This window comes from Camelus bactrianus, chromosome 10 (assembly GCF_048773025.1).
Source record: "Camelus bactrianus isolate YW-2024 breed Bactrian camel chromosome 10, ASM4877302v1, whole genome shotgun sequence".
Classification (NCBI taxonomy): domain Eukaryota; kingdom Metazoa; phylum Chordata; class Mammalia; order Artiodactyla; family Camelidae; genus Camelus; species Camelus bactrianus.
In genome coordinates this window covers 16923262-16947475 of record NC_133548.1, presented here as the reverse complement: position 1 = coordinate 16947475, position 24214 = coordinate 16923262, and the positions used below count along the sequence as shown (strand labels likewise).

General features: G+C 47.7%; 2 protein-coding genes across 4 annotated transcripts in view; both read left to right on the top strand.

Annotated features, from left to right (window-relative positions):
* Nucleotide 1: 1 nt before the first annotated feature.
* ACCS (1-aminocyclopropane-1-carboxylate synthase homolog (inactive)) lies at nt 2–24110 on the top strand. Of its 3 annotated transcripts, XM_074372144.1 has the most exons (16): nt 12–197; nt 1188–1472; nt 4332–4391; nt 6457–6527; nt 7664–7733; nt 8221–8287; nt 10276–10373; nt 10885–10962; nt 11732–11832; nt 12455–12544; nt 13822–13867; nt 13981–14122; nt 15614–15756; nt 15860–16013; nt 16143–16236; nt 20254–24110. In XM_074372144.1, exons 1-16 carry the CDS (start codon nt 147–149, stop codon nt 20255–20257), a joined length of 1554 nt encoding a protein of 517 aa, XP_074228245.1. In that variant the 5' UTR covers nt 12–146; the 3' UTR covers nt 20258–24110. The 3 variants fall into 3 exon arrangements, 2 of the variants coding, with proteins under 2 accessions (XP_074228246.1, XP_074228245.1); XR_012509610.1 differs by lacking the exons at nt 15860–16013; nt 16143–16236; nt 20254–24110 and adding an exon at nt 14969–15157 and having other exon boundaries at nt 2–197; nt 15614–15749; XM_074372145.1 differs by lacking the exons at nt 15860–16013; nt 16143–16236; nt 20254–24110 and having other exon boundaries at nt 2–197; nt 14969–15750.
* EXT2 (exostosin glycosyltransferase 2) overlaps nt 16213–24214 on the top strand; it is a 137614-nt gene continuing 129612 nt past the window's right edge. Inside the window, exon 1 of the mRNA XM_074372142.1 lies at nt 16213–16236. The gene's annotated coding sequence lies outside the window, so the exon portion shown is untranslated. The remainder of the gene's footprint in view (nt 16237–24214) is intronic.

Genomic DNA, 24214 nt, shown 5'->3' with positions numbered 1-24214 from the left:
TCTCGAAGACCTGAAGCCAGCGCCCGCGAGGCGCCCGCCGCCCTGCAGAGGCCTTGCGCTTCGCCGCCCGCCCAGTCCGCCCTCTTGCGGATCGCCGAGGCCTGGCCGCGCGGGTGCCGGGCTGTGGGCTCCCGGCGCCCGGCTGGATGCCCCGACCCCGCCCTTCGTCCCCATACAGCGCGCGGAGCCCGAGCCCGGTCAGCCCCCACCTCCACCCCGCCGCCGCCCCGCTGTCCTTCCGCGAGCCTCTCCGAGGGGAGGCTCCGGAGAGCCCGGTCAGCAAGGGTGGGGAGGGGCAGAAAAGATTTCGTGGAACAAAATTTAACCGAGGGAGCCCCCTGGGTTTCCAGGCCGTTGGTTGGTCCCCCATCATTTTGTATGTGGGGCTTGTGCATCAGGATTGGGGAAGTCGGCGAGGAGTTATGATATAATAACATAGTTTACTGAACTTTGGCCATGAGCCAGAATTGTTCTCAGTGACTTACACTAACTCACATATTTATGTCCTCACTGCTACCCTGTGAGGTAGTTACAGTTATACCCACTGTGCGGATGAGGAAACTGGCTTAGTAAGTGGAGGACTTGACATCCACGGACAGGATGAGACCAGCCCCATGCCTCCCGCACTTCAGGGGTAAGGGTGGGAACTTGGACTCTGCCTGGGGTCCCTGCACTCGGGGAGACCCCACCTCCCTCCCCTCAGTCCCCACCCATCACCTGCTCCAGAACAGCGGATAATCTGGTCCTATTCTTTACCCCTTTTACATCCATCACCACAAGACCCCTGGACTTGAGGCTCTTTCCGTTTTAAGTCAGAAAATTTTAACTTGGCTTCTTGAAATTGTGGTCAGCAAGAATGGAAAAGAATGCTGGCGACTGTTTAGGCTGCAGAATGAAACACTTCCACAAAAGTAAAACAAGCTAAAGCATCTATTAAAGTCATATAAAAGTAGCGAGTGCAGCTCCCCCCTCCCCCCACGCTGTAGCGCCTTAGTAGAGTTTATGCCTTGAAGTGGTTGCACACATGGTTACAACTAGTAAGGGACACAGGAAGAGATAGATTTATAAACTTACAGGAAGGGCCAGGTAAAGGAGGGGGAAGACCCCAGGAGTCCCAATTCATTTTTGATATTTGGTGGGAAAGCCCTTGATCAGATCAGACGTTGAGTGCTTTTGTCTTTTTGCAGATGTTCACCCTTCCTCAGAAGGAATCCAGGAAGCCTACCACCTGTCCGGGTTCAGTCTCCACACGGGGCCTGCACAGTATCTATGGGGATGGTCTGGAAAGAGAAGCCGCCAGAAAACCAGACCAGAAGCTGCTCTATGGCGTGGGTGATCCCACCGCCATGTTCTCCTCCGACAGTCCCCACTTGTCCTCTAGAGGAAGCATCATTAAATGGTTCTGGGATTCAGCTGAGGAGGGCTACCGGACCTACCACATGGATGAGTATGATGAGGATAAGAACCCTGGCGTGAGTGAAGCCCCCATCCCCACTGGGACCCAAGAGAGCACTGCGGTTGGTGGTGGTGGTAGGGGTGTGTGTGCCCTACCTTGACCAATAATAGGGCAGCACCTAGCTTGCAATTGTCAGGTTGGAGTTATGGTCCTCTGACCTCCAAGAGGACATCTGATGGAGCTCAAAGAGGCCCCAGTTTATTACGTGGATCAGAAAACGACCCATTTATAATTTAGGGGACTTTGATTTGTGAGGGAGAAATTCAAGAACCATGGAATGCTCTTATATGGATTCTGATCCACAGCTCGTCAACTATTCCACTTTAGAGCTGGGACAGAACTAAGGTTCCGGTCACAGCTGTTTCACTTACGGGTTGTGTGTTTTTGAGCTAATTACTTAACCTCTGTAAATCTCAGTTCATCTCTGAAATGGAATAAAACCTTCTCTATAGAACTGTCACAACTAAATGAGAGCAGGTATACAAGTTATTAGTACAGTACTTCCCTGCAGAGCATTCAGTAAGTGGTCGTTGCTGTTATTATTAATGTCACCTTCCCCAATTATTACAACTTATTACTGGTAATACCTTCAGAGGGCAGAGAGTCATGAATAATCTGGTAAGAATCTTTTATTTGTTGAGTGGTACCAAGGACTGGCACTGTTCTAGGTGCCCAGGTTACAGCAGTGTACAAAAATAAAATTCCTGCCCTCGTGGAAATTACAGTCTAGTGGGGGAGACAGACAGTGAACAGACATAATAGATATACTATGTGGTGATAAGTGCTGTAGGGAAAAATAAAGCAGGGTTGGGGGAGGGTATAGCTCAAGTGGTAGAGTGCATACTTAGCATGCACAAGGTCCTGGGTTCAATCCCCAGTACCTCCTCTAAAAATAAATTAATAAATAAACCTCGTTACCTCCCTCCATCCACAAAAAAAATTAAGAAAAAAAGAGAGGGAGAGAAAAATAAAGTAATAGGATAGAGACTGTTGCTATTTTTTGTGAGGTGGTCACAGAAGGACACTCTAATATGGTGACATTGGAGCAGAGACCTGAAAAAAGTGAGGGATTGTGTTATCTCTTGCTGTGTAACAAAACACCTCAGATCTTAGCTGCTTAAACAAACAATTCACATTTTCTGCTGTTAAGGAGTCTGGGTGGGAATTTAATCTGAAGATCTTCTGTGAAGGTGCACTGAAGTCAGGGCTGTGCTCTCATCTGAAGGCTTGGCGGGCGGGGGGATGGTCTACTTCAAGCTCGCTTACACAGTTGTTGGCAGGCCTTAGTCCCTCACCACATGGTCTCCTCCATCGGGCTGCCTCATGATACGGCAGCTGGCTTCCCCTAAGGCAAGTAATCCAAGAGAGAAAGAGAGAATGAGAGGTCACGCATGCCCAAGATGGAATCCACAGACTCTTTTAACCTAGTTTTGGAAGTGACAGCCCATCACTTCTGCAGATTCTGTCCATTAGAAGCAGGTCACTAGGTCCACTCACACTTAGGGATAAGGGGTTATACAAGGGTGTGAATACCAGGAGGTGGAGGGCACTGGGGACCAACTCAGAGCCTGGGTAGTACTGAGAGTGAGCACTGTGGGTATCTGGGGGGAGGGCATTCCTGACAGAGGGAACAGCCAATGCAAAAGCCTCAGGGCAGAACTGTACTTGATGAATTCAAGGGACAGCAAAGGGGCTGCTGGCTGGAGACCAGCATGAGGTCGGAAAGGTAATGGGGGCAGGGTGGTAATAAATCTGTAGCCTCACATAGGACATGGTGAGGCTTCTGATTTTAGACTAAGTGGGATTGAAAGTGTTCAAAGGAAGAGAAGTATGATCTGATTTCTCTTTTTAAAAAGGTGACTGGGACTGCTGTGTGGAGATTAGACTCCGGGAGGGTCGGGGTGAGGGAGTGAGCAGGAAAGGAAGGAGGGAAGCTATTACGATAATGTAGACAAGAAGTGCTGGCGGCTTGGGCCAGGGCCCTAGCAGCGGAGGGGGAAAAGGGGTTGGACTGTTCACGTATGCCGCTCAGGTAGGAGTGGCAGGATCTGCAGATGGACTGCTTATGGGTTGAGGATCCTATAAGTTTGCTCCCCAGGACGTGAAGGGACATTGCCTTTTATTTGTCATAGCCTGAGTTCATTCAAGTTCTACTTCTCCATCCTTTCTCCTTCTTCATCCTTGCCAATAACTGAGGGGTCAGGAATTAGCTGTGTGTGAGTCTCTCTGGGGACTCTGTAAGGGGCAGTTTGAGTTGTGCCTTTCCCCATCCCTGGCCTATGAGAATAATGCCTTATGAGGGGGGACCGGGATGCTGTATGAGGCTGCCTGGGTCTCACCCGGGGAGCGTTTCCACCAGCACAGGGCTTCTTGCTCTGCGCTCACCCTTGTTCCTGTTCCTGCCAGAACGCCAATTTACATATACGTTCTTTTATCCAATAAATATGTATTGAGTCCCACTGATGCTCTTGAGAGATATAGTGTTGTCTTAGGAGTGTACCTGGCCTTCAGGGACCTACCCATCTAGTAGGGGTGACAAATCCTGTATGTTAGTTCCTGTGACCTGGGACAGAAACTGACCACTGCTCTAACAGGGTACAGATAAAGCACTTTGGGATCCAGAAGAAGAAAAGATCCTTTGCAGGTGGGATTTTGAGGAAGGCTTCCTGGAAGAGATGGCATTTGAACAGAGCTTTAGAAATGGGAAGATGGCATCAGGGAGCTACGTGGAGGGCACAGCTTGAGCAAAGGCCAGGAGGGGTGGTGGGAAGGGTGGGATTGCAGAGAGCTCTGCTCTGCTGCCTCGCGATGCTCCTCAGGCCTTCCACTGGCCGTTTCTGCCGCGCTCACATGGCTCCATACCTCTCACCTCCAGGGCATCATTAACCTGGGCACCAGTGAGAACAAACTCTGCTTTGACCTGCTGTCCAGGAGGGTAAGTCCCGGTGCACCTCTGGGTGGCATCCCCAGCTCCGAGGGGCTGTCTTGTCTGGAATTCCCCAGAATACTTCCCCCACAAAAGCCTCCTGCTGGCCTCAGCGGCCCTGGCCCCAGAGTCAGAGACCCAGGTTCCAGATATACCTTGGGGACCACTTCCTCTGCCCTCTTGGCCAAGTCACTTCCCTACTCTGATCTGACTTCTTCATCTCTTCTGGCTCTTCCCCTCCTCAGTCTCTCCTGCCGACTGGGTCCCTGCTCTCAGAGGAAATAAATACTAGGTGATGTGTTGTCAGTATTTAACAACTGGCCCTGGGGGTGGGTGGGCCCTGATCTGTGGCTTTTGCCAATCCCCATAGTGTAAATACCCACTGTGCGGCCAGTTTCAGCCTGTGCTGTGACATCACTGCACTCAGAGCTGGGAGAGAGGTGCGGGGGCACCATAGTGCAGGGTTCCCACCATCCGGACACACAGACCAAGAGACCCTCCAGAGCTCAGATGATAGCAAACTGGAGTAACATAAGCAGGAGCAATATTATTTGAGTACTTTCCACCTTTGTTTTTAATATGGTAAGTTACCTATAGTTTATATAATTTAATGTTTGAAAATGGCTGGTTTTTACCAGTTTGCAAAATTCCTCAAACTTTAATAATCAGATTTCTTTATTTTATTTATTTTTTTAAATTGAAGGATAGTTGCTGTACAATATTATATAAGTTACAGGCATCCAATATAGCGGTTCACAATTTTTTAAAAGGTTATTCTCCATTTACAGTTATTATAAAATACTGGCAGTACTCCCCGTGTTATACAATATAGCCTTGCCCTTATTTTATACCTAATAATTTGTGCCCCTTAACCCCCTGTCCTTATGTTGCCCCCTCCCTCCCCGCCAACTCACAGACATAGAGAATACTCAGGTTTCTTCAGCTGCTGTGAGCCTTCTATAGCAAAACACGGAACTGCCTGATAAATGTGTCTCTCAAGGCCTAGGAGTCAGCGTTTGGGACTAGTGAGAGCCGTTGCTTAACCCAAAGGAACATATTTCCAAAGGGGAACAATCTAAGCTGCAAGGGGAGAGGGACACAGGGAGTGGGCTCGAAAAGCCTGTTCTTCCCAAAGCCAGTCCCCGACTCCAAGGCAGCTCAGCGCTGTCAGTAGAAATAAAATGTGAGCCACGTATAAATTTAAAAATTTTCTACAAATAAGAAGAAACTGATGGAATTCATTTTAATAATGGATTTTATTTAGCCCAGTGTATCTAAAATATGGTCATTTCAACATGTAATCAATATAGAAATGATTAATATTTTACATAGTTCTTTCATGTCAAGTCTTCAAAATCCAGTGTCTCATTCAGACTAGTCACACAGAAGTGTCGAGTAGCCACGTGTGGCCAGCATATTGGACAGTGCAGCTCTCAGTGACGAAGGGGAAAGGGAAAAGGCTGCAGTTATGACCATGTGGCTGATTCCCTTTCTTCTTTTGGTCCCACTGCCCAAAGCTCCGATCTTTCCTTGACTTTGTGTGTGTGATGCCCTGGGAGTCACTAACTCAGCCCCTGGCCAGGGTGGGGATGGTGTGGAAATGGCCACATTTTCCAAAGTATGAGGTTGAGCTGAGCCTGAAGGAAGACAATGCCCTGAGTCCCTCTAGAACTTAGAGCCAAGACAGAGGGGAGGGCACCTGAGTCTGGGACTCCATTGTCACTCATGGAGGAGCTGAATGGTGCAATCTCCTACCACTGCCTCCACAAATCCACCCGTCTGGTTTTTTGGGTGGCCATGCTGTATAAAGAGCACTAGACTAGGGGTCAAAGATTCTGTTGTCTTAGCTCTGCCACTTGCTAGTGCTGTAACATTGGCTGAGGCCTCTCACATTTTTAAGCCTCATCTGCAAAATGGGCATGAGAATGCTGTTCCTGTGCTGCCTCTGTCTCCGATGAGCAGACCAAGCCCTTGGCTTTAGAGGCCCCGGAGCTGCGTGGATGTGGGTGACAGTGCCGGTCCCCACTGTGAGGGCATGTGGCCCTCAGCCCTGCGTTGCCCTCTCTGTCCCCAGCTGAGTCACAGCGACATGCTGAGGGTGGAGCCGTCCCTGCTGCAGTACCCTGACTGGAGGGGACATCTGTTGTAAGTAGTTGCTGTTCTCAGCCCCCGGGCGGTTTTTCTCCCCAAGAGACATATGGCAACATCTGGAGACATTTTTGGTTGTTATAACTGGGAGGGGGGTATTACTGGCTTTTATTGGGTAGAAGCCAGGAATGCTATTAAACCTCCTATAATGCCCAGGACAGTGCCCCCACCACGAAGGATTATCTGGCCCAAAACATCAATAGTGGCAGGTTGAGAAAGCCTGGGCCAGGCTGAGGGCCTAGTCCTGAAGAGCTGGTGGGCGTGGGGTCTTCTGGAGCATCTGCAGAGAACTGGTGCCTCTGGCCCATCTGACCCCCCTTAGGAGCTCCCTGGCTTGGTCTCTGAGTCTGAGGCATGGAGAGGGACTTCTGGTGAGGAGTCTTTGTCTCCAGTTTCTTAGTAGCTTTGGAGGAGCCAGAATCAGCCTAGGGGGAGCTGGCTGAGGCCTTTGCCTGCTGGTAAGATTAAGAAACTAATAAAAGTTTATATTTATTGAGCACCTACTAGGGTCCAGATGCTGTCCTAAGGGTTTAGTGACAGAGCAGAACTTGATTCCAAGAGTGGTTCCAAAGCACATGTTCTTTGAGTAATTAGGATGGTGGGCCCTTGAGTCAAACCACTCCAGCAAATGACCTAATGCCTTCAAGCCTCAGTTTCTTTGTCTGTACAATGGGGATAATGATAATAGTAGTTGCATCATAGGGGTTTCATGAAGATGAAATGAGGAAAATTCTCTAAATAACACCTGCATAAGGTAAATACTTAGTAAATATTAGCAGTAACTGTGATAATAGTTATTGTTATATAATTATTGTATTTTTTTATTATTATTACTACTACTATTAGCTAGATCTGTATAGAGTGTTATTTTTGATATTCCTGAAGTCTGCTGATTAGGTGGGGTTGGGCGTCCTAGAACTACTGGAATCAAAGTGTCAATGCGAGTGCGTGGTGTTGGGGCCAGGGAGAGAGGTGGGTACCGTGGGGACAAATACTGATCTCATTCCCCTTGTGGGAAACAGAGAAGGGTAATGGTAGCCTCCTGAAGGTTCACCAGAGGAGCTTTGGGATGGGCGGATGGGGGCTTGGAGACCCACTAACAAGCCCTGCCCATGTGTCTATCTTATCTCCAGCCTCCGGGAGGAAGTGGCCAGCTTCCTGTCTTTCTACTGCAAGAGCCCTGCACCCCTTAAACCAGAGAATGTGAGTGGCCCCCTCCCTGGCTCTTTCCTGCTCTTCTGCCCCCTCCTTAACTTTTGGCCCGCCAGGGGTTTTGGCTGGTCACTTAGTTTTGATTTGGAATTAAGAATGCCCACTTGGAATAAGTGGAATTAGGAACACCACATCCCTTCTTCCCCCCTCATCCTAGGTATTTAGAGTTTGGGTATAATTTCTGCCCTGCTTTGGTGTGCGGCCCCTCTTTGCCTTCACACCTTCAGGCAGGACTCTCTGAGTGACCAGCTCCCTCTTCCTTGCTCAGTTGATCTAGAGCAGGGTCCCCATGAATGAGTCACACAGACAGACTTGGCTGTTAGTCAGGAGGGGCTGTGGCTTTGCTGTGACCATGCCCCAGAGGGCACCCACCGAGTTGGGACCTGGCTCTCCCTCTGTGCCTCTTGGGATAGAGGCTGAGGCCCTTGCGCCCTCCTGAGACAGATTCATCTTTGCCCCATGGATGTGTCCCCCTCAGGTGGTTGTTCTGAATGGCTGTGCCTCTCTCTTCTCTGCTCTGGCCACAGTGCTGTGTGAGGTGGGGGGTAAGTACATTGCCCACTCAGTACCGGGGGCTGCCCTGTGCCTGCACTGTCGCCGGCTGCCTGTTCTTGAGGGCTGCGTCAGAATGCTCTTGCTAGAATAGACTGTTAGACCCCAGGGGGCCTAAATAAGTGGCTGAACCAGACACCAGGGCTTGGCAGTGCCGAGGGAAGTCAAGGTGACGCCAGGGTTCTGGGACGACCTTGGCTTTTCCTTCATGCTCACAGTTGGCTGTCACATCCTTACGTGACAGTGTGTCCTCAAGCAGGAAGAAAGGAAGATTGTGCTTTGCCTGTCTCTTTTTTATTGGGAGGGAGGAGATGGGGCTACCCTTTCCCAGGAGAGTCCCTGCAGACCTCCCGCTGCATCTTACGGGCCAGAATTGACTCAGAGACCCATTCCCAAAGCTGTCCCGGGTGAAGGGGAAGAGAACCCTGGTTGGCTTGCACCAAACTTGGTTCATCCCCTGGGGCTGGGGAAGGCCTGCCCTCCTTGGACTTACTGCTGGTCATAGCTGGAAAACCTGGGGCTCTCTCCTCAAGGAAGCAAACTGAAGTGGCTGTTGAGTGGCCGGCCAGCAGTGCCTGCTGCGAGACCCGCTGTTGCCTCCGGAACGTATCGACCATGGTCATGGGCAGGGGGTGCTGGTGGCCAGGAGCAGAGGTTCACTCACACTAACTTAACTAATAACCATAATATTAGTAACATTTATTGACCACATACTACATTTCAAGCGCCAGCCTAAGGCTTTATGCATAGTCTGTCATTTAATCTGGGTGAGGTAGGTGCTATGCTATCCCATTTAACAGATGAGGAGATTAAGACCCAGGGAGCTAAATTACTTGTCAAAATCACACAGAGAGGTAATAGCCAGGTTTTGAACCACAGAAGGAAGAGTCATTGTTTGGATTTAATAGGCAACTTCCTACCCATTCTAGAACATTCGAGAGTGGGTTCAGCAGCACACTCTGTCACTGGGGTATGCAGTCTCCCCTCTTTTCTCATACAGGCCTCTCTCTGGACCTTCCTCAGCTCTGTGTGGCCCAGGGTTGCTGGCCCAGCTCTAACTCCACATGTCCTTTGTGTTTCAGTGCACGTTCTCATCTCACAGGGGTCTGTGCTGCTTCCAGCACAGTCTTAAGAGAGAGAGATAACATGGTGGGTTTCTGGCCAGCCAGTGCATGGGCTCCTGGGGTCACTGGTCTACCTCTGGTCCAATCCCTGGGGCCAGGGGAGGGAACATGTCCCACCAAGGCTGCCCCTTCTGGAGCGCGAATGGGGTGGATGGTGCTGAAGGGAAAGTTGGGAAGAGAGGGCAATTTGACGGATGTGTCCTTTTCCGAAGGAGTGCGTTTACGTCTGCGTTAGCGCAGACCTGGGACTCGTCTCATCAGTACCCATCCCCGTCCCATCCACAGCGAGAGTCTTCTGTATGATATACCACCCCCTCCACCTAACGTCTCAGCTTTTCTTTCCATATCCCCAGGGAGGGAGAATTCACGCCCCCTGAGGCGGCACGTTCTGTCTCTGGGCAGTTCTATGTGTTGTCGAGTTTTTCTATTTGTCCAGCCCAGACCATCACCCTGCAGCTTCAACTTGCGGACCCCAGCCTGTGCTAGGAGTGACCCAGCATGCTGAGTGCTTCCTGGGCATCTAAGCTTCGGTTTCCTCACCTGTGAAGTTAGGATAATAATAGTACTTACTCCACTGAGTGATTGTGAGGATCAAATGAGATAAACACAAATAAACATTTAGCACAGATCCCCGCATGTAGTAAGAGCTCAATAAGTGTTAACTACTAATTATTAGAAAAGAAACTGATCTCAGTGGATCTAAAGCTTTAGAAAGAGTTTTGGGAGTTGAGAGAGGGAGCGTGTTCCTCAGATGTTCCCCAAGGATACAGGAGGCTTGGAGAGGGTTGGGGCCAGTGGACAGGGGTCTGGGCATTCCAGCCAGAGGGTGACAGGCCCTGGCCCACTCCTGCCCCCAGAGGCTTTCCTGATCCCTGCCCCTTACTACGGAGCCATCACGCAGCACGTGTATCTCTATGGCAACGTCCGACTGGTCTGTGTCTATCTGGATAGTGAGGTAAGAGTTCCTGGGATCCCAGGTAGAACCCGGCCTTTCTTGAAGTCCAAGACTTCCCTGCATCTGAATTGGAGGGTGGACGAGAGAGGTAGTCCACGCTGAGGGCTCTGGGGGTTATGGCTGAAAGGAGACTGGAGCCTTCTGTTGGCCACAGCTGCACTTGCCTGGGTTCCCTGGGGGCTCTTGACCTTCCATCTCTGAGATCCCTAGGGTCAATGCAGAAGCCAAGGGCAGCCCAGGGAGACCACACCGCAATGGTGGGGTGAGAGTGTGTTAGAGCAGACCCTGGACCCCAGTTGGAGGACTTCAGGAGGCTCCTCCTAAAACCTAAGAACAATGAGGATTTCCCTGCTGTGATGCGGTGGGTGGCAGTGAGAGGGAGTAACGCCACCTGTGTTTTTCAGACACTGTTCTAAAGGAGATGGCAGGGGGAGGAGAGGCCCCCAGAGTTTGGGTCTGGTTGGGAGTGGTCACTGAATTTGGCTGGTGGATTTTGTGGATCTTTTTCCAGGTCACTGGGTTGGAGACACACCCATTCCAGCTCACAGTGGATAAGCTGGAGATGGCCCTGCAAGGAGCTATTTCTGAGGTCTGGGGATCAAATTAAACCGAAGGCTGGAAGTGGGTGGGTCCGAGCGGGGCATGGACCCCACTTCCTGTGGCTGATCCCCTCCCAGTGGGGTTGGCAGTCTGTGATGGGGATGGGGGGTAGGGTGGTAGCATGGAACCATTCTGGGGTCAAGCAGGAGCCCGCTCATGGAGGGTCTTCTCACTAGAGACAGACTCTGAGACTCCCAGGGTACAAAGACTCAACCAGGGAGCTTGATTAAAAATACTGCTCCCCACTTCACCTGGTTCTCATTCAGCCAGTCAAGTGTAGAGCTTCGAAGTCTGTGTTTCAGCAGTCTCTCTGGTGATTTGAGGAGGTGGTCCCCTCCCTTTGAGGGGATCTGAGTCCTCCTGAAGAAAGGCAGAGACCTGCAGCCCTCCAGCAGTTCCTTCCCAGTCCACTTTTCAAAAATCTATTAATCCAATTTTCTTTTTTCACCTTGGTCATAAAAGCCATACATACCCATTGTGGAAATTTTAATAGCACAATCCCCACCCACAATCGTACCAACAAAGGCAACCTCTACTGGCGTTTGGGCATATTTCCCCCTGAGCTTTGTTCTCTGCATTTGTTTTCTTTCAAAGCTGCCATGATGCTGCAGATACAACTCTTTGCCCTTGTTTGTTTCTTGCTGGGTGGTGAACCCATTTCTCTGGGACCCTGCCCGGCGCCCATCACATCCCATGGGACCGTGTGGCTCTGGCCTTCGGGAGGAGCTGAGGGTCTCCTGCCTTACTGATGGTTTCAGGGTGTGAAGGTCAAAGGCCTCATCCTCATCAATCCTCAGAATCCTCTGGGTGACATCTACTCCCCAGGAGAGCTGCGGGAGTACCTGGAATTTGCCAAGAGGTGAGGCGCCCCACACTCACCCCACAAAATGTGTGACTGATCAGGGTTCTGGTGTGGGTTTTGGGGGGGTCCTGCCACCTCTTCACCCCACGTGAATTTCTACCTGCTTTGGCTCCTCCGGGCAGTGGGGTGGGGAGGTGGGGGTTGGGGGGTGCTGGTTCTCTCTCTCTTTATAACAGCGGCTGTCAGTTACTGCCCGCTCTAGGGGCCAGGCCCCCTGCTGAGCACCCTGCCTGCTCCATCTCATGTAATCCTCCCAGGGACCCTATTAGGTGCTGAGACTGTCCTCATCCTCAGTGTACTGAGCCTAGAGTGAGGCAGACGTGAACCTGGGTCTGGCTGTACTCACCTGTCTTGCACTTAACTGTGCCCCTCCATGAAGGTGCCTGAGGACACTGTCACCCCCCTCCCAGTGCTTCAAAAGCCCCACTATCTTTTGCTTTGTCTGTACGGCTTCTTGTTTGTTTGAAGAAAGTAAACAAAATAAGGGTGTTCCTCAAAAACAAGTTTGGTAACCCTGGGCTAGACAGTGGTCCTGGATCTGATTCACTGCTGTCCCACCCCAGGGGGATGCATTTGGCCTGTAAACCAAGCTCTCTCCTCCCCACCACCTGCCCTCCAGGCATGCGCTGCACGTGATGGTGGATGAGGTCTACATGCTGTCCGTGTTTGAGGAGTCAGTTGGGTACCGCAGTGTCCTGAGCCTGGAAGGGTGAGCTGACTGCCAGCCCCCTGGGTCCCCTGTGGTGCCCAGGCCCCTCTGAGGCTCAGCCCACAGGGCATGGCTTGCCCCAGGGTGATTCCTCTTCTGTCCAGCTGATCCCACTGTCCTCAGATCCCTTAAGGAGAAGATGGGAGGCTGGGCTAGTCAGTGGTTTTCAAATTGTTCCGTGGGGTTTCTGAGAGCTCCAGGGAGGGGGCTTGGGATTCCCTGAGGGAGGGCTGCGAGGAGAGGAAATGGGCCTCCTTTGCTGTTCCTTCATCTTCAGAGTAGCTCCATTTTCATTCATTCATTCATTCATTTGCTCATTCATTCAGCAAATATTTCTGGGGCTCCCTGCATGTGCCAAGCCCTTTTGGCTATTTGAGCTTTTTCATTAGATTTAGTTTGAGCCAAGACGGTGTGGCCAAAACACCATCAGGGACACTTGGACCGGATCACCTGTAAAGCCTGCACCTCTGGCATTCAGGGATGCTGACAGTTCTGATACTCTGACCTTTCAGCCCTGCCAAGTCCTTCCCTTGGTTCCTCCAGCCAGTACCCACAAAGCTCTGCCAGGTGGATGGCGTGTGGGTTGTTACTCCCATTCGCTTATGGATTAGGAGAGAGAGACACAGAGAAACAGGAACTTGTCATCTACTCTGAGTCAGACACTGTGCTGTACTGGGGCTACATCAGTGAACAAGAAAGACACAGGCCCTTCTTAGGTGGAACTTGTATTTCTAGCCAGGAAGGAAAAAAAAAAAAAACCATTTAAGCAGCTAGGTAGACAGCTAGTCATTTGATTATGGCCAGATAGATGCTAAAAAGGAGACAGCTGGGAGCCAGGAAAGGCTCTGCTTGGGGTCCCTGATTGACTTGGTCAAATAGGTTGTGGTCAGGAGACCTGTTTGAGGAAGTGACATTTGAACTATGCTCTACATCATGGATCAGCAAGTATTTTTGGACCAGATGGCAAATATTTTAGGCTTTATGGGTCATAGGGTTGCTCACTCAACTCTGCCGTGATAGCATGAAGTCCTCCCGGGACAGTAGGTACATGGAGGAGCGTGCTGTGCTCCCATAAAGCTTTATTTATGAGAACGGGCAGCGGGCTGGATTTGGGCTGCAGGCTGTAGTTTGCTGACCCCTGCTCTAAAGGATGTGTGGGAACTGGTGATTGAAGAGATGAAACCAGCTTCATCCATCCATCTCCTTATTTGTTCAACCAAACCTGTGAGCTCCCGCGGTTCTGTGTTGCCTCTCGTCCCACGCTGTGCTCTCCGCAGGCTGCCCGACCCCCAGAAGACCCATGTGATGTGGGCAACCAGCAAGGTGGGTTCCTGGCTGGCCTTCAGGGTGTCAGGGAGGTGGGAGGGCAGAGAGGTGGGTGGAACCGGCTTCCTCCTTGAGGGCTGGCCACCTCCCAGGGTGCCTTTCTCCTGCAGGACTTTGGGATGTCTGGGCTCCGCTTCGGCACGCTGTACACAGAAAACCAGGACGTGGCCACTGCGGTGGCCTCCCTCTGCCGCTATCACGGCCTCAGTGGCTTTGTTCAGTACCAGATGGCACAGCTGCTCCGGGACCGTGGTGACTGCCAGGGTGGTGGAGGGTTGTGGTCAGTCTGGGACTGGCCAGGGATCATGGATGCTTCTCCCATGAGATGAATTTAGGGTGATGTTTGAGAATGCTGGCTCTGGGCCCAGAGGGGGTTCATATGCCACTCAGTCACTTCCTGGCTATGTGGCCTAGTCCTTTACTTCCCAGAGCCTCAGTTTCCTCATCTGCAAAATAGGGATCTTAATGGCACCTGTCTTGTAGGGTTAGTGTGATTTGTCATTCAGTTAGAATAGCACCTGGCATATAATAGGCACTTAATCACTGCGAACTCATTACTGTTAGCTGTGAGCACTTGAAAAGGAGTATAAGCTACTAAGGGAAGATTGTTATACTGGAAGTGTCTCTCTATGCAGATCTGTTCCTGTGTTCAGATAGTGAGTTTAGATAGCAAAGATTACCTGTAATTGCCACCATTCATTGAGCCCTACAAGATGCTCTCAATGCATCGTCTCATTTGTCTCTTCTCAGAATCCGAGGAAGCAGGTGTCCCTATATTTTCCCCCATTAGATGAAGAAAATGAGGACCAGGTACTACAAATCTGCTATCATAGCTAAATTTAAAAAGATAGTGATAGCATCAAATGTTGGTCAGGAGCAGCTGGAACTCTCAACACTGCTGGTAGGAATGTAAGATGGAACAGCCACTAAACAATTTGGCAGTTGCTTAAAAAGTTAAACACACACTTACCAAATGGCCCACAATCCCACTCCTGGATATTTGCTCTTATGGTCACACAAAAGCCTCTCCATGAATGTTTATAGCTGCTTTATTCATAATCACCCCAAACTGGAAACAACCAAAATGTCCTTACACAGATGAATGGAGAAACAAACTGTGGTTCATCCCCACAGTGGAATACCACTCTGCAATAAAGTCCACGGGAACACGTCTATCTCAGAGGCATCCTGCTGAGTGAAAGAAGCCAGCCTCAAAAGATTACATTACTGAATGATTCCACTTACATGACATTCTGGAAAAGGCAAAACTACAGTGATGGACAACAGGCTAGTGGTTGTAGGGAAGGGGAAGATGTGACTTTAAACAGCACAAGGTGTTCTCTGGGGTGAGGGAAGCGGTCAGTATCCCTGTCGTGGGGGGTTCCAGGAATCTATACGTGTGTTAAAATTCATCGAACTGGACAGTGAAAACAAAGGTCAATTTAAAAAATGGGAATCAGGGAGCTAACTTACCTAAGGCCACACGCCTTATCAGCGGCCACCCTGGGATCTGAGACTCGATGTGACTCGTTAAGTGTCACTCTGTAAGTGGGTTTGCCTTTGGTTAGGGTCTGCATCCTGCTCCACACTGAATATCCCCATTGCCCCCAGTCAACCAGCTATAGGAGGGGCTCACCCAGTCCTGGCAGCTCATGGCCTTTTTCTTTTCAGCATTTAGACTCTCGGGACAGAGTGGAGGGTTGGTGGGAGATTTATCTTTTGGCTTTCCTTTCACCCACACAGACTGGATCAACCAAGTGTACCTGCCAGAAAACCACGCCCGGCTCAAGGCCGCCCACACCTATGTCTCTGAAGAGCTCCGGGCCCTGGGGGTCCCCTTCCTGAGCCATGGGGCCGGCTTCTTCATCTGGGTCGACTTGAGGAAGGTAACACAGGTGGTGATGCAGGTGGGGAGGTGGTTGAAGTTCCCTCCAGCAGGCGAGGGGGAGGGGTGTCTCATCTGCACCCTGGGCTCTCCCCCCACCTCAGTTCCTGCCGGAGGCCACCTTTGAGGAGGAGAGGCTGCTCTGGCGCCGCTTTTTGGAGAACAAGGTGCTGCTGTCCTTTGGCAAAGCCTTCGAGTGCAAAGAGCCTGGCTGGTTCCGCTTGGTCTTCTCCGATAAGGCCCACCGGCTTCGCCTGGGTGAGCGGTCTCACCTCCTAATTGTGTCCCTCATTCTGCCCTCCCTCTCTGGCTCCACCTGGGGCCCCAACGTGCTCGTCCCCAGCCATCCGCCATCAGTGCTGATGGGCCCTCACTTCCCCTTCCCAGGGATGCAGAGGATCCGGCAGGTGCTTGAGGGCAAATCCCAGGTGGCAGAGGACCCCCCTTCCTGCCAGACCCAGGAGCCCAGGGGCCCGCACAGGTGAGCTGGTCGTTGCCTCTTGGCCGCAGGGCCTAGCAGCCACTGTGAAGACTGATGGTGGATAAGCTGTTTGCCAGGCTGATGACCCTTCTTGGCCTTGCCCTTGAAGAAGAACTGCTCCTGGCCTCTCCTGGTGGCAGTATGAGATACTCCTTAAGTTGTGGTTCCACCTGGTCCACCCCCCACCACCCAACTATTAAACTAAACTGGGAGAAACTGGAAGGCTCTGCTGTGAGTCATTTATGGAATAGAGGAGTCGTGACTGCGCTGAACCACATCCCCCAGGGACATGGAAACAAACAACCTGTACCTTCTTTTGATGGCACCTTCATTCTTCTTTGTTGCCAGGGAAACACATCAAAGGAACAGTATGTGTAAGACAGAGTTGCCCCCAAAGGAAAAAGGAGTGATAATTTCTAAAGTACAAGGAAAAAGGATTTAATTCTATGTGTTTATGGTTATTCTCCCCGCACATAGGATGTGTGGGCCCACAGTGCACCTGGGACCTGGGACCTGGGACCGGCCTGCACTTGGGACGAGGTGAACAGGACCCCGGCGGGAGGCAGGAGGGCCATCTCTGTCTCGGGGATGCTCTGCTCCTGGGAAGGAGCTGCCTTCACTGCTGATCCCGAACCAGAGTGACCTAGCCATGACTGTCGGGGGAGATAATGGGGGCCTGAACCAGACTGTGGGGACAAGCTGACCCAGGCTAGCCTTTCACCCTAAGCATGATGGGCTGCCCACCCCATCCCCAGGGGTGCTTTAGTTCAGAGTTCAAAAGAGCTTTCTGAACCGACCTTAAAGCTGTGTGCCGAGGACGCTTCTCTGGTGCCGACACTCCTGTTTGGAAAAACTCTCTCTTTCCGTACTCTTTTAAGAGCATGTCGGTGGAATCTGTTTACTTTCTAAACACTTACGGTTTAGGATTGGTTTTACTCTTTCTTTCTGCCTTTCTTTCATTCATTCCTCTCCCCTGCCTTTCTTGAATACCTTATAGGTGCCCGACACTGTGCTGGGCAACTTACATGAGTCATTTCTAACTCTCACCACCCTAGGAAGCTGACAGTATTATCCCTCATTTTCGAGATGAGCAAACTGAGCCTCAGATAAATGGAATGATGTTCCCAAAGGAACACACCTCAAGAGTATGAGAGCCAGGCTTCAAAGCCAGGTTGGTTTGGTTCAAAATCCTGTGCTCTTTGCACTCTGCCAAACCAGGTCCCAAAAGTTTCTTTGACTTTTCCAGTCCTGAGAACCAGGCTTCATGTTGTCATTGTCGCACTCTTAAATACTTTTCAATGTCATTGGCTAAGTAGCACTCGTTTCTACTCCTACTTCCAGGAGATGCTGGTGCTAAGATTTGTTTTACTGGAATGTCTGCGGCTTTTACAGAGGGTCAGAATACAGAAAATAGAACGGCCACGTTGAAAGCCCTCTACATCCTCTCCAGAGACCTTTGAGAGGACGTTGCCCCTGAAAGGACTCATGTGATGAATTCCATTTAGAATTCTCAGAAGAATGACTCCTAGTTCTTCCTTAGAGGGAATCCAAGCTGGCTTCCCAGCAGAGGCTGATTGGGACCAGGAATCTGGGCCTGAACTGAGGCCATCTGTTTGGGGAGAGCTGGCTTGTGCTCTGCTGAATGGATGTGCGCCATGTGGCTCCCTTTCTGGAGCGCGGACTAGATGTATCCTATGCCTGTCCACATCTTCCCCGCTCTCCTTTCTGCTCTGCCCATTACTGCAGCCAGCCAGCTGTGTGTGCGTGGAGCCTGATGGAGGAACCCTAAGAGAGTTAACACTTCTGGGTGATGCTTCAGCAATGGGGGAGGGGAACCAGTGAGAAAGTATCCCTCTTCTCCGTGCATGTGGACACTGTCTCAGTAGACAGCCCTGACATCCTGCACGGCTCCTCAAAGAGACCCTAACAGGACTGAGCTGCAGGGGTCCACAGGAGTAGCCGGCCCTACAGCACACCCCTGGGTTGCCCTCTCTTTTCTCCAGGTTTACTCGTTCCAATCTTCTCACCTTTCCCTAAGGCTGCTTCTCAGAGTAACTACCTGCACTCAAGTCTTTCTCTCTCTGGGAACCAAGCGAGACAGAGTATAAATGATTGGTAAACAACATCCACCATGTATTTGTTCTCTGAATTCAAGCTATTTTTCCCAACAACCCTGAGACGCAGGTCTAGGTTTGCGTACCAAAGTGATTGGATGCTTACTTAGTGATTTCTGTGAATCCTTGCAAGAATCTTCAATTATAAGGAAAAATGTTTTACATAGAAAAATATTTCTTTTTTTTTTCTATCAATGAGAATTCCTGAGTTTAATTATACTGCTTAAGACTTTCTTGTTTACAAATGACCCCAAATGGTAGAAATAGCTGTATTTAAACCAAAGGGGGCAGTTACCAATTGAACATAACCAGGAATGGGAAGGACAGATGTTCCAAGCACGGCTCTGACCTGGAGTTCAAATGATGCCATCCGATTTTGTGCCCTCTCTTTCTTATTTCCTCTCTGTGGCTTCATTTTCAAACATGCTCCATTTAGGTGGTGGCAAGATGGCTTCCAGACAGCTCCAAGTTACGTGGCGCTTGCGCAGAACCTGTAGGGTATTAGCAGGATAAACACCCTTTCTTCTCTAGCGTTCATGTCTCTCCTGCCATAGGAGGCCAGCTGGCCTTAATCATCTGCCCACCCATGGGAACCCAGGTTCCATCCGTCTGTCACTTTGCCATCCCTAGTGTGTTGGCTTTTCCCCTTCAAGCCTTTTCCCTCATGGTCTCAATATGGCTACAGAAAGTCCAAACATCACCTCCCCACAACTTCCAGAGACAGAAAAGAGAATATGTCTTTCTGTTGCTTCCTTTTCATTTTATTTCATTCATTTATTCACTCATTCATTTAAAAAAATACTTGTTAAGCCTAAGATTTGTAGAAGTTCTTTATATATCTAGAAATGAGTATTTATTTTGCCAGATACTCTTAATATATTAACATTCATACATTATCAGTTTCTTTATCCTCCTCCTGAACATGGAAATGAGCCTAGAACATTAAACTCTTGCTCCTTTGTTTTCCTTTCCTGTGGCCAGTATTGTAGTTAATGCTTGCCTCTTCTTTTGTTGTTGTTTTTCTCTTCTTTTTCTCTTTCCTCTGGAAATTGTGCTTGGAAAAGTCATGACAACCCCAGTTTGGGTGAAGACCTGCTCAAATAGAACTTACAGCCCTGATGCGAACATTTCTAATAACAGTTCTAAGGTTACCCAACTCTCAATAGGATATTTAATGTTTGACAGCATGTTTTCTCAGACTTCGTCACCCCAAAGTCAAAATATAGGGCATTTGTTTTCACCTAAAGAGTCTGAAAAAGAATTCATAAGAAATGGAGAATAGTAGTTGTCCATGGGGTATGGAAACTGGGAGGACGGGAAACAAGGACGAGTGAGAATTTTTACTGTTTCTTTCGCTTTTTTTGTTTCCCTGGGTTTTTAATGCTTTTTGTTTTTTAAACCACATAAATGTCACACATAGTTAAAAAAAAACTGAATTAAAAAAAAATATTTAGGGAAAGTCCCTAGGAGAGTTACAAATACCATCCAGGTCTTGTACTGGTCTCAGACATCTTTTGAGCTTCTGCTAAAACATTGTATTCTATTAATTTTAAAAATTGAGGTTAAGTTTAACTACAGTGAATTGGACAGTTCTTTTTTTTTTTTAAATTGAAGTATAGTTGATTTACAGTGTTGTATTTCTCATGTACAGCATAGTGATTCAGTTATACAAATATATTCTTTTTCATTATAGGTTATTACAAACTATTGAATATAGTTCCCTGTGCTATACAGTAGGACCTTGTTGTTTATTTTGTATATATGTAATTTATATCTGCTAATCCCAAACTCCTAATTTATCCCTCCCCCCACCACCTTCCCCTTTGGTAACCATACGTTTGTTTTCTATGTCTGTGTGTCTGTTTCTGTTTTGTAAATAATTCTATTTGTGTCATTTTTTTAGATGAGTTGGACAGATCTTAATTTTAAGATTCAATGGCTTTGACAAGTGTGTACATCCATGTAACCAATACCCCCATCAAGGTGGAGAACACTTCCATTACTGCAGAAAGTTCCTTCAAGCTCCTGTTCAAGTCTCATCCCCTAGAGGCAACCGCTGTTCTCATTTCTAGCTCCACACATAAAATTTCCCAATGAAAAGAATCATATCGTTGTTCACTTTTGTGTCTGGCTATTTTGTTCAGCGTAATGTTTTAAGATTCATTTACTTTGTTGTATGTATCAGTAGTTCCTCCTTTTCTTTTTTTCCTCTATGTAGTAATAGCCCTCCTTTCCCTCCTGATATTGGTAACTTTTGCCCTCTCTGCTTCTCTTTGTGGGGATGAATGCCCAGTTTTTAGTCACCAAATTTATTTTTATTTTTATAGTTTTATACAGTCAGTCTTTGTTTTGCTTTACCCACGAGTTTGTCAATTTCATTAGTTCTTTACTTCATCTCAGTACTTTCTTCTGGTTTTAATATTCTTTTCCCTCAAATACATCATTTAAGAAATTCTGTTAGGAAGGGTTTATAGGTGGTAAATTCCTTCTATTAATGTTTGTCTGAAACTATGTTTCTTTTTTCTTATTCTTGAGAGATGGTTTCACTAGCTATACAATTGTACGGTAACTGCCAGCTTCTCTTGGCACTTTTACTATTATCTTAAGACTTCTGTTTTTTGTTTTAGTTGAGAAGTCTGCTCTTAGTTTTATTGTCCATTCATTACAGGTGATCGTCTCTGTCCAGTAATGGAAAATTCTTAGCGACTGTCTCCTTGGATACTGCTTCTCTGCATTTTCTCTGTCCCCTCCTTCTGGATATATGCTGGGGTTTCTTCCTTTATGCTACCTCTCTTTCAGTTTCCTGGTACTATATTCTATTTCCTTGTTTCCTCTTGAATTTCCATTCTGGGTAATTTATTCAGATCTATATCTCAGTTTATTAATTGTGTCTAATCTATGGTTTAACTTATGCATTTAGTTTTTAATCTCAACTTTTATATGCAGTACCTTTTCAATCTCCTTGGTCTTTTGGGAAAAAAATCATCTTATTTCTTTCTAATGTTCACAGTTCCATCTTTGACGTCTTTGAGCACCATAAACACTTGTTTTATACCTGTTTCTCGTAGTCTAATTATGTGTAGTTCCGTAGGTTCTATTTCTGCTGTTTGAAGTTTCTGCTGACTGGTTTATTTTCTATGTGCTTTGTAATTCCAGATTGTGAGTTTACGTTTGTCAGGGTTTTATCTGTCAGAATCCTGGGCAGCTTTGTATTGAGGGTGTGATCCTCCAGAGGGGATTTATGTTGGTAACGCTTCCAGTTACTCTTTGGGTGTGGAGCTGCCTGGACCATGCTGGTAATATTCATTCACATCCCACCTTGTAAAGTTTGATGGTAAAGATTCTCAGCAGAGACTCTTCTGTTTCCACTCTTTGGACAAGACAGACAAGTTTTTTTGTTACTGACGCTGAGCAATTTTTTTCCAGTCTTCCATCCCAGTATCCTAGCTTTACAGGAGCTTGTCCCCTTCTTCGCGTCTTGTATGCCCAAGCTGTAGCTTCAACATTCAATTTTCTCACTTCAGCTTCATTTCTGGTTCTTTGTATATTTTCTTTCCTTTTTTTTTTGTGAGCTCAGTATCTATCTGAGAAAGTGCTCATTACATTTGCTCTGATATTGATAGGTGTTTTCTGGTCCACCAGGCTGCCTGCCAGTGTTGTTTAAGCTGAGTCAACTTAGATACCACAGAACAATTCTTTCACGGAGTCATTTTCGTCAGAGAATATAACCTTTCTCCATTCTTACAAACCGCTACCACTTAAAGGAAGTGATAAATCTGGGATTCAGCTCCGTATTAGCAATTTCTCCTCATTGTAAGCTCACTTTCAAAAAAGTGGCTAACGATGCCACTTCCCTTAAAAGCCACACCCTTTCTGACACCCACTTCCACTCCTCCTGACTCTCTGGGTAAGTGGGACTGTGTGTTCTTCACTTTGTCCTGTACCTTCACTGTGAGTAATGAAATCTGTCCTCTTCTAACTGCCAACTACTGGGACTTTTCTACCTTCTCAGAGACTTCAGGTCCTGGCCCACAGTTTTCTTTCTCACTCTTCTCTGTGGTCACTCTCAGCTGCTCTAGCATCATGTGGCTTCTAATATCACAGCTTCTATATTTTCTCACCTCCAGTTCTTGACATGGTTTCTACCTTTCGAAATGTAGTCGCACCACTTTAGCCATGCTGGATTAAAAAACGCTTGGTCTTTCTGATTGCTTCTCCTTCTTTCTCACATTTGGGCCTTTGCACATGATGTTTTTTTTCTCTGCCTGGAATGCTTCTTCACCTCTCTATTTGTCAAAATCCAAAATATCCTCCAGGACCACCAGATATCAACTCTTGCATGAAGTCTTCCTACATCTTTCCAACCGGATGTGATCACTTCCTCTGTTGAACCCTGTAGCATTTTGTTTATGCTCTCTTAGGACACTCTGCTTCTTCTGCTTTGGCTAGTCTTACTTGTGCATTTGTCTTCTTTCTATTGGGCTCCTCCCAGCATCTGGGCCCCCTTTATTCATTCAAAAACTACTCATTGAGTACTTCCTATGTGCCAGGCCCTATGCTTGTTTCGGGTTATAAAAAGTGAGTAAGACAGGCAGGCTCTTCAGAGGCTATGTCTAACACAGGTCTTTAACACAGGAAGTTCTCATTTAATGAAAAAAAATGAATAATTAATTAGAAACATTTTTAATAAGAGAAAGACAAAGAAGAGTGAACATATCCTCCACTTATCCATTTCACAAATGTGGTGTATGTGTGCTAAATTTCATATCATTTTGGGTGGATGTGGATTTGGAGAGCGAGCAAATACTCTCTTAGATGTGAGGAAACAATGTGTGTTTCCCGTCTCCAGAATATTCTCGTCCCAATCTCTCTGGATCTGTGACAAGCAGGCATCAACTCACAAGAATATTCTTGGAATCACAGTTGCTGCTGGAAGCCCCACTGGGTCTCTAGACTCAGAATCATCTTCATGAATATTTAAGCTCTAAGTGACAACTTCCACCAGATGGTGCTAAGGTTCAGCTGCGACCAGATGGATTGGTTTCTGCAGCCAGTATCTGTAAACTGCATAGGCTCAGTGGGATCATTTCATTGACTTAATAACATCACTCTGCATTTTGATCGAATGTTTTAGACTCCACTTACCATCTTATGACAGGGGTTTTGCTGTGCATGTAGAAGGCTAGATCATGTAAATTATACAGAAAGAAACAAAATAAAAGTGAAAGTTTTTCTCCCCCATTTCTAACTCCACAATTAATTCCTCTAAAAATGTTTATTGCTTTTTGGATTCTTTCCAGAAAAAGTTACATATATGCCTGAATCTAAGCGTCTAACATATATATTGTCTCTCCTTTATTTCTGTATATATTTTTTATTACATAAAAGGGATCATACTTGTCTACTGTTTTAAACCATGCTTTCGTATTAACTCGTCTTTGAGCTATTTCTGTACCAACATAGATATGCATCCTCTCATTGTTACATTCTAATCATAATTTATTTTGATTAATATACACTTTCCCAAAGTTTATTTTGGTTGTTTCCAGGTTTTTCCTATTATTAGAAACAATACTGTAATGAACATTTTTGATAAACTTGTTGAGAATATTTATAGGGTAAACTCCATAGAGAGGGATTGTTGGGGAAAGTTACTGGAATTTTACATTTAAGGAATGCTGTCAAATTGCCCTTCAGAAATACTGCACGCTCATCAATACTGATTATAATAAAGCGTTTACACTATTTTCAGTTTTATAAGTGAAGCGTGGTGCCTCACTGTTTCGGTCTGTAGTTTCTTTAATTACGAATGGGGCTGCAGGTTTTTGAATTTCGCTGTGGAGCCTGAGCTTCGCCCACCTACC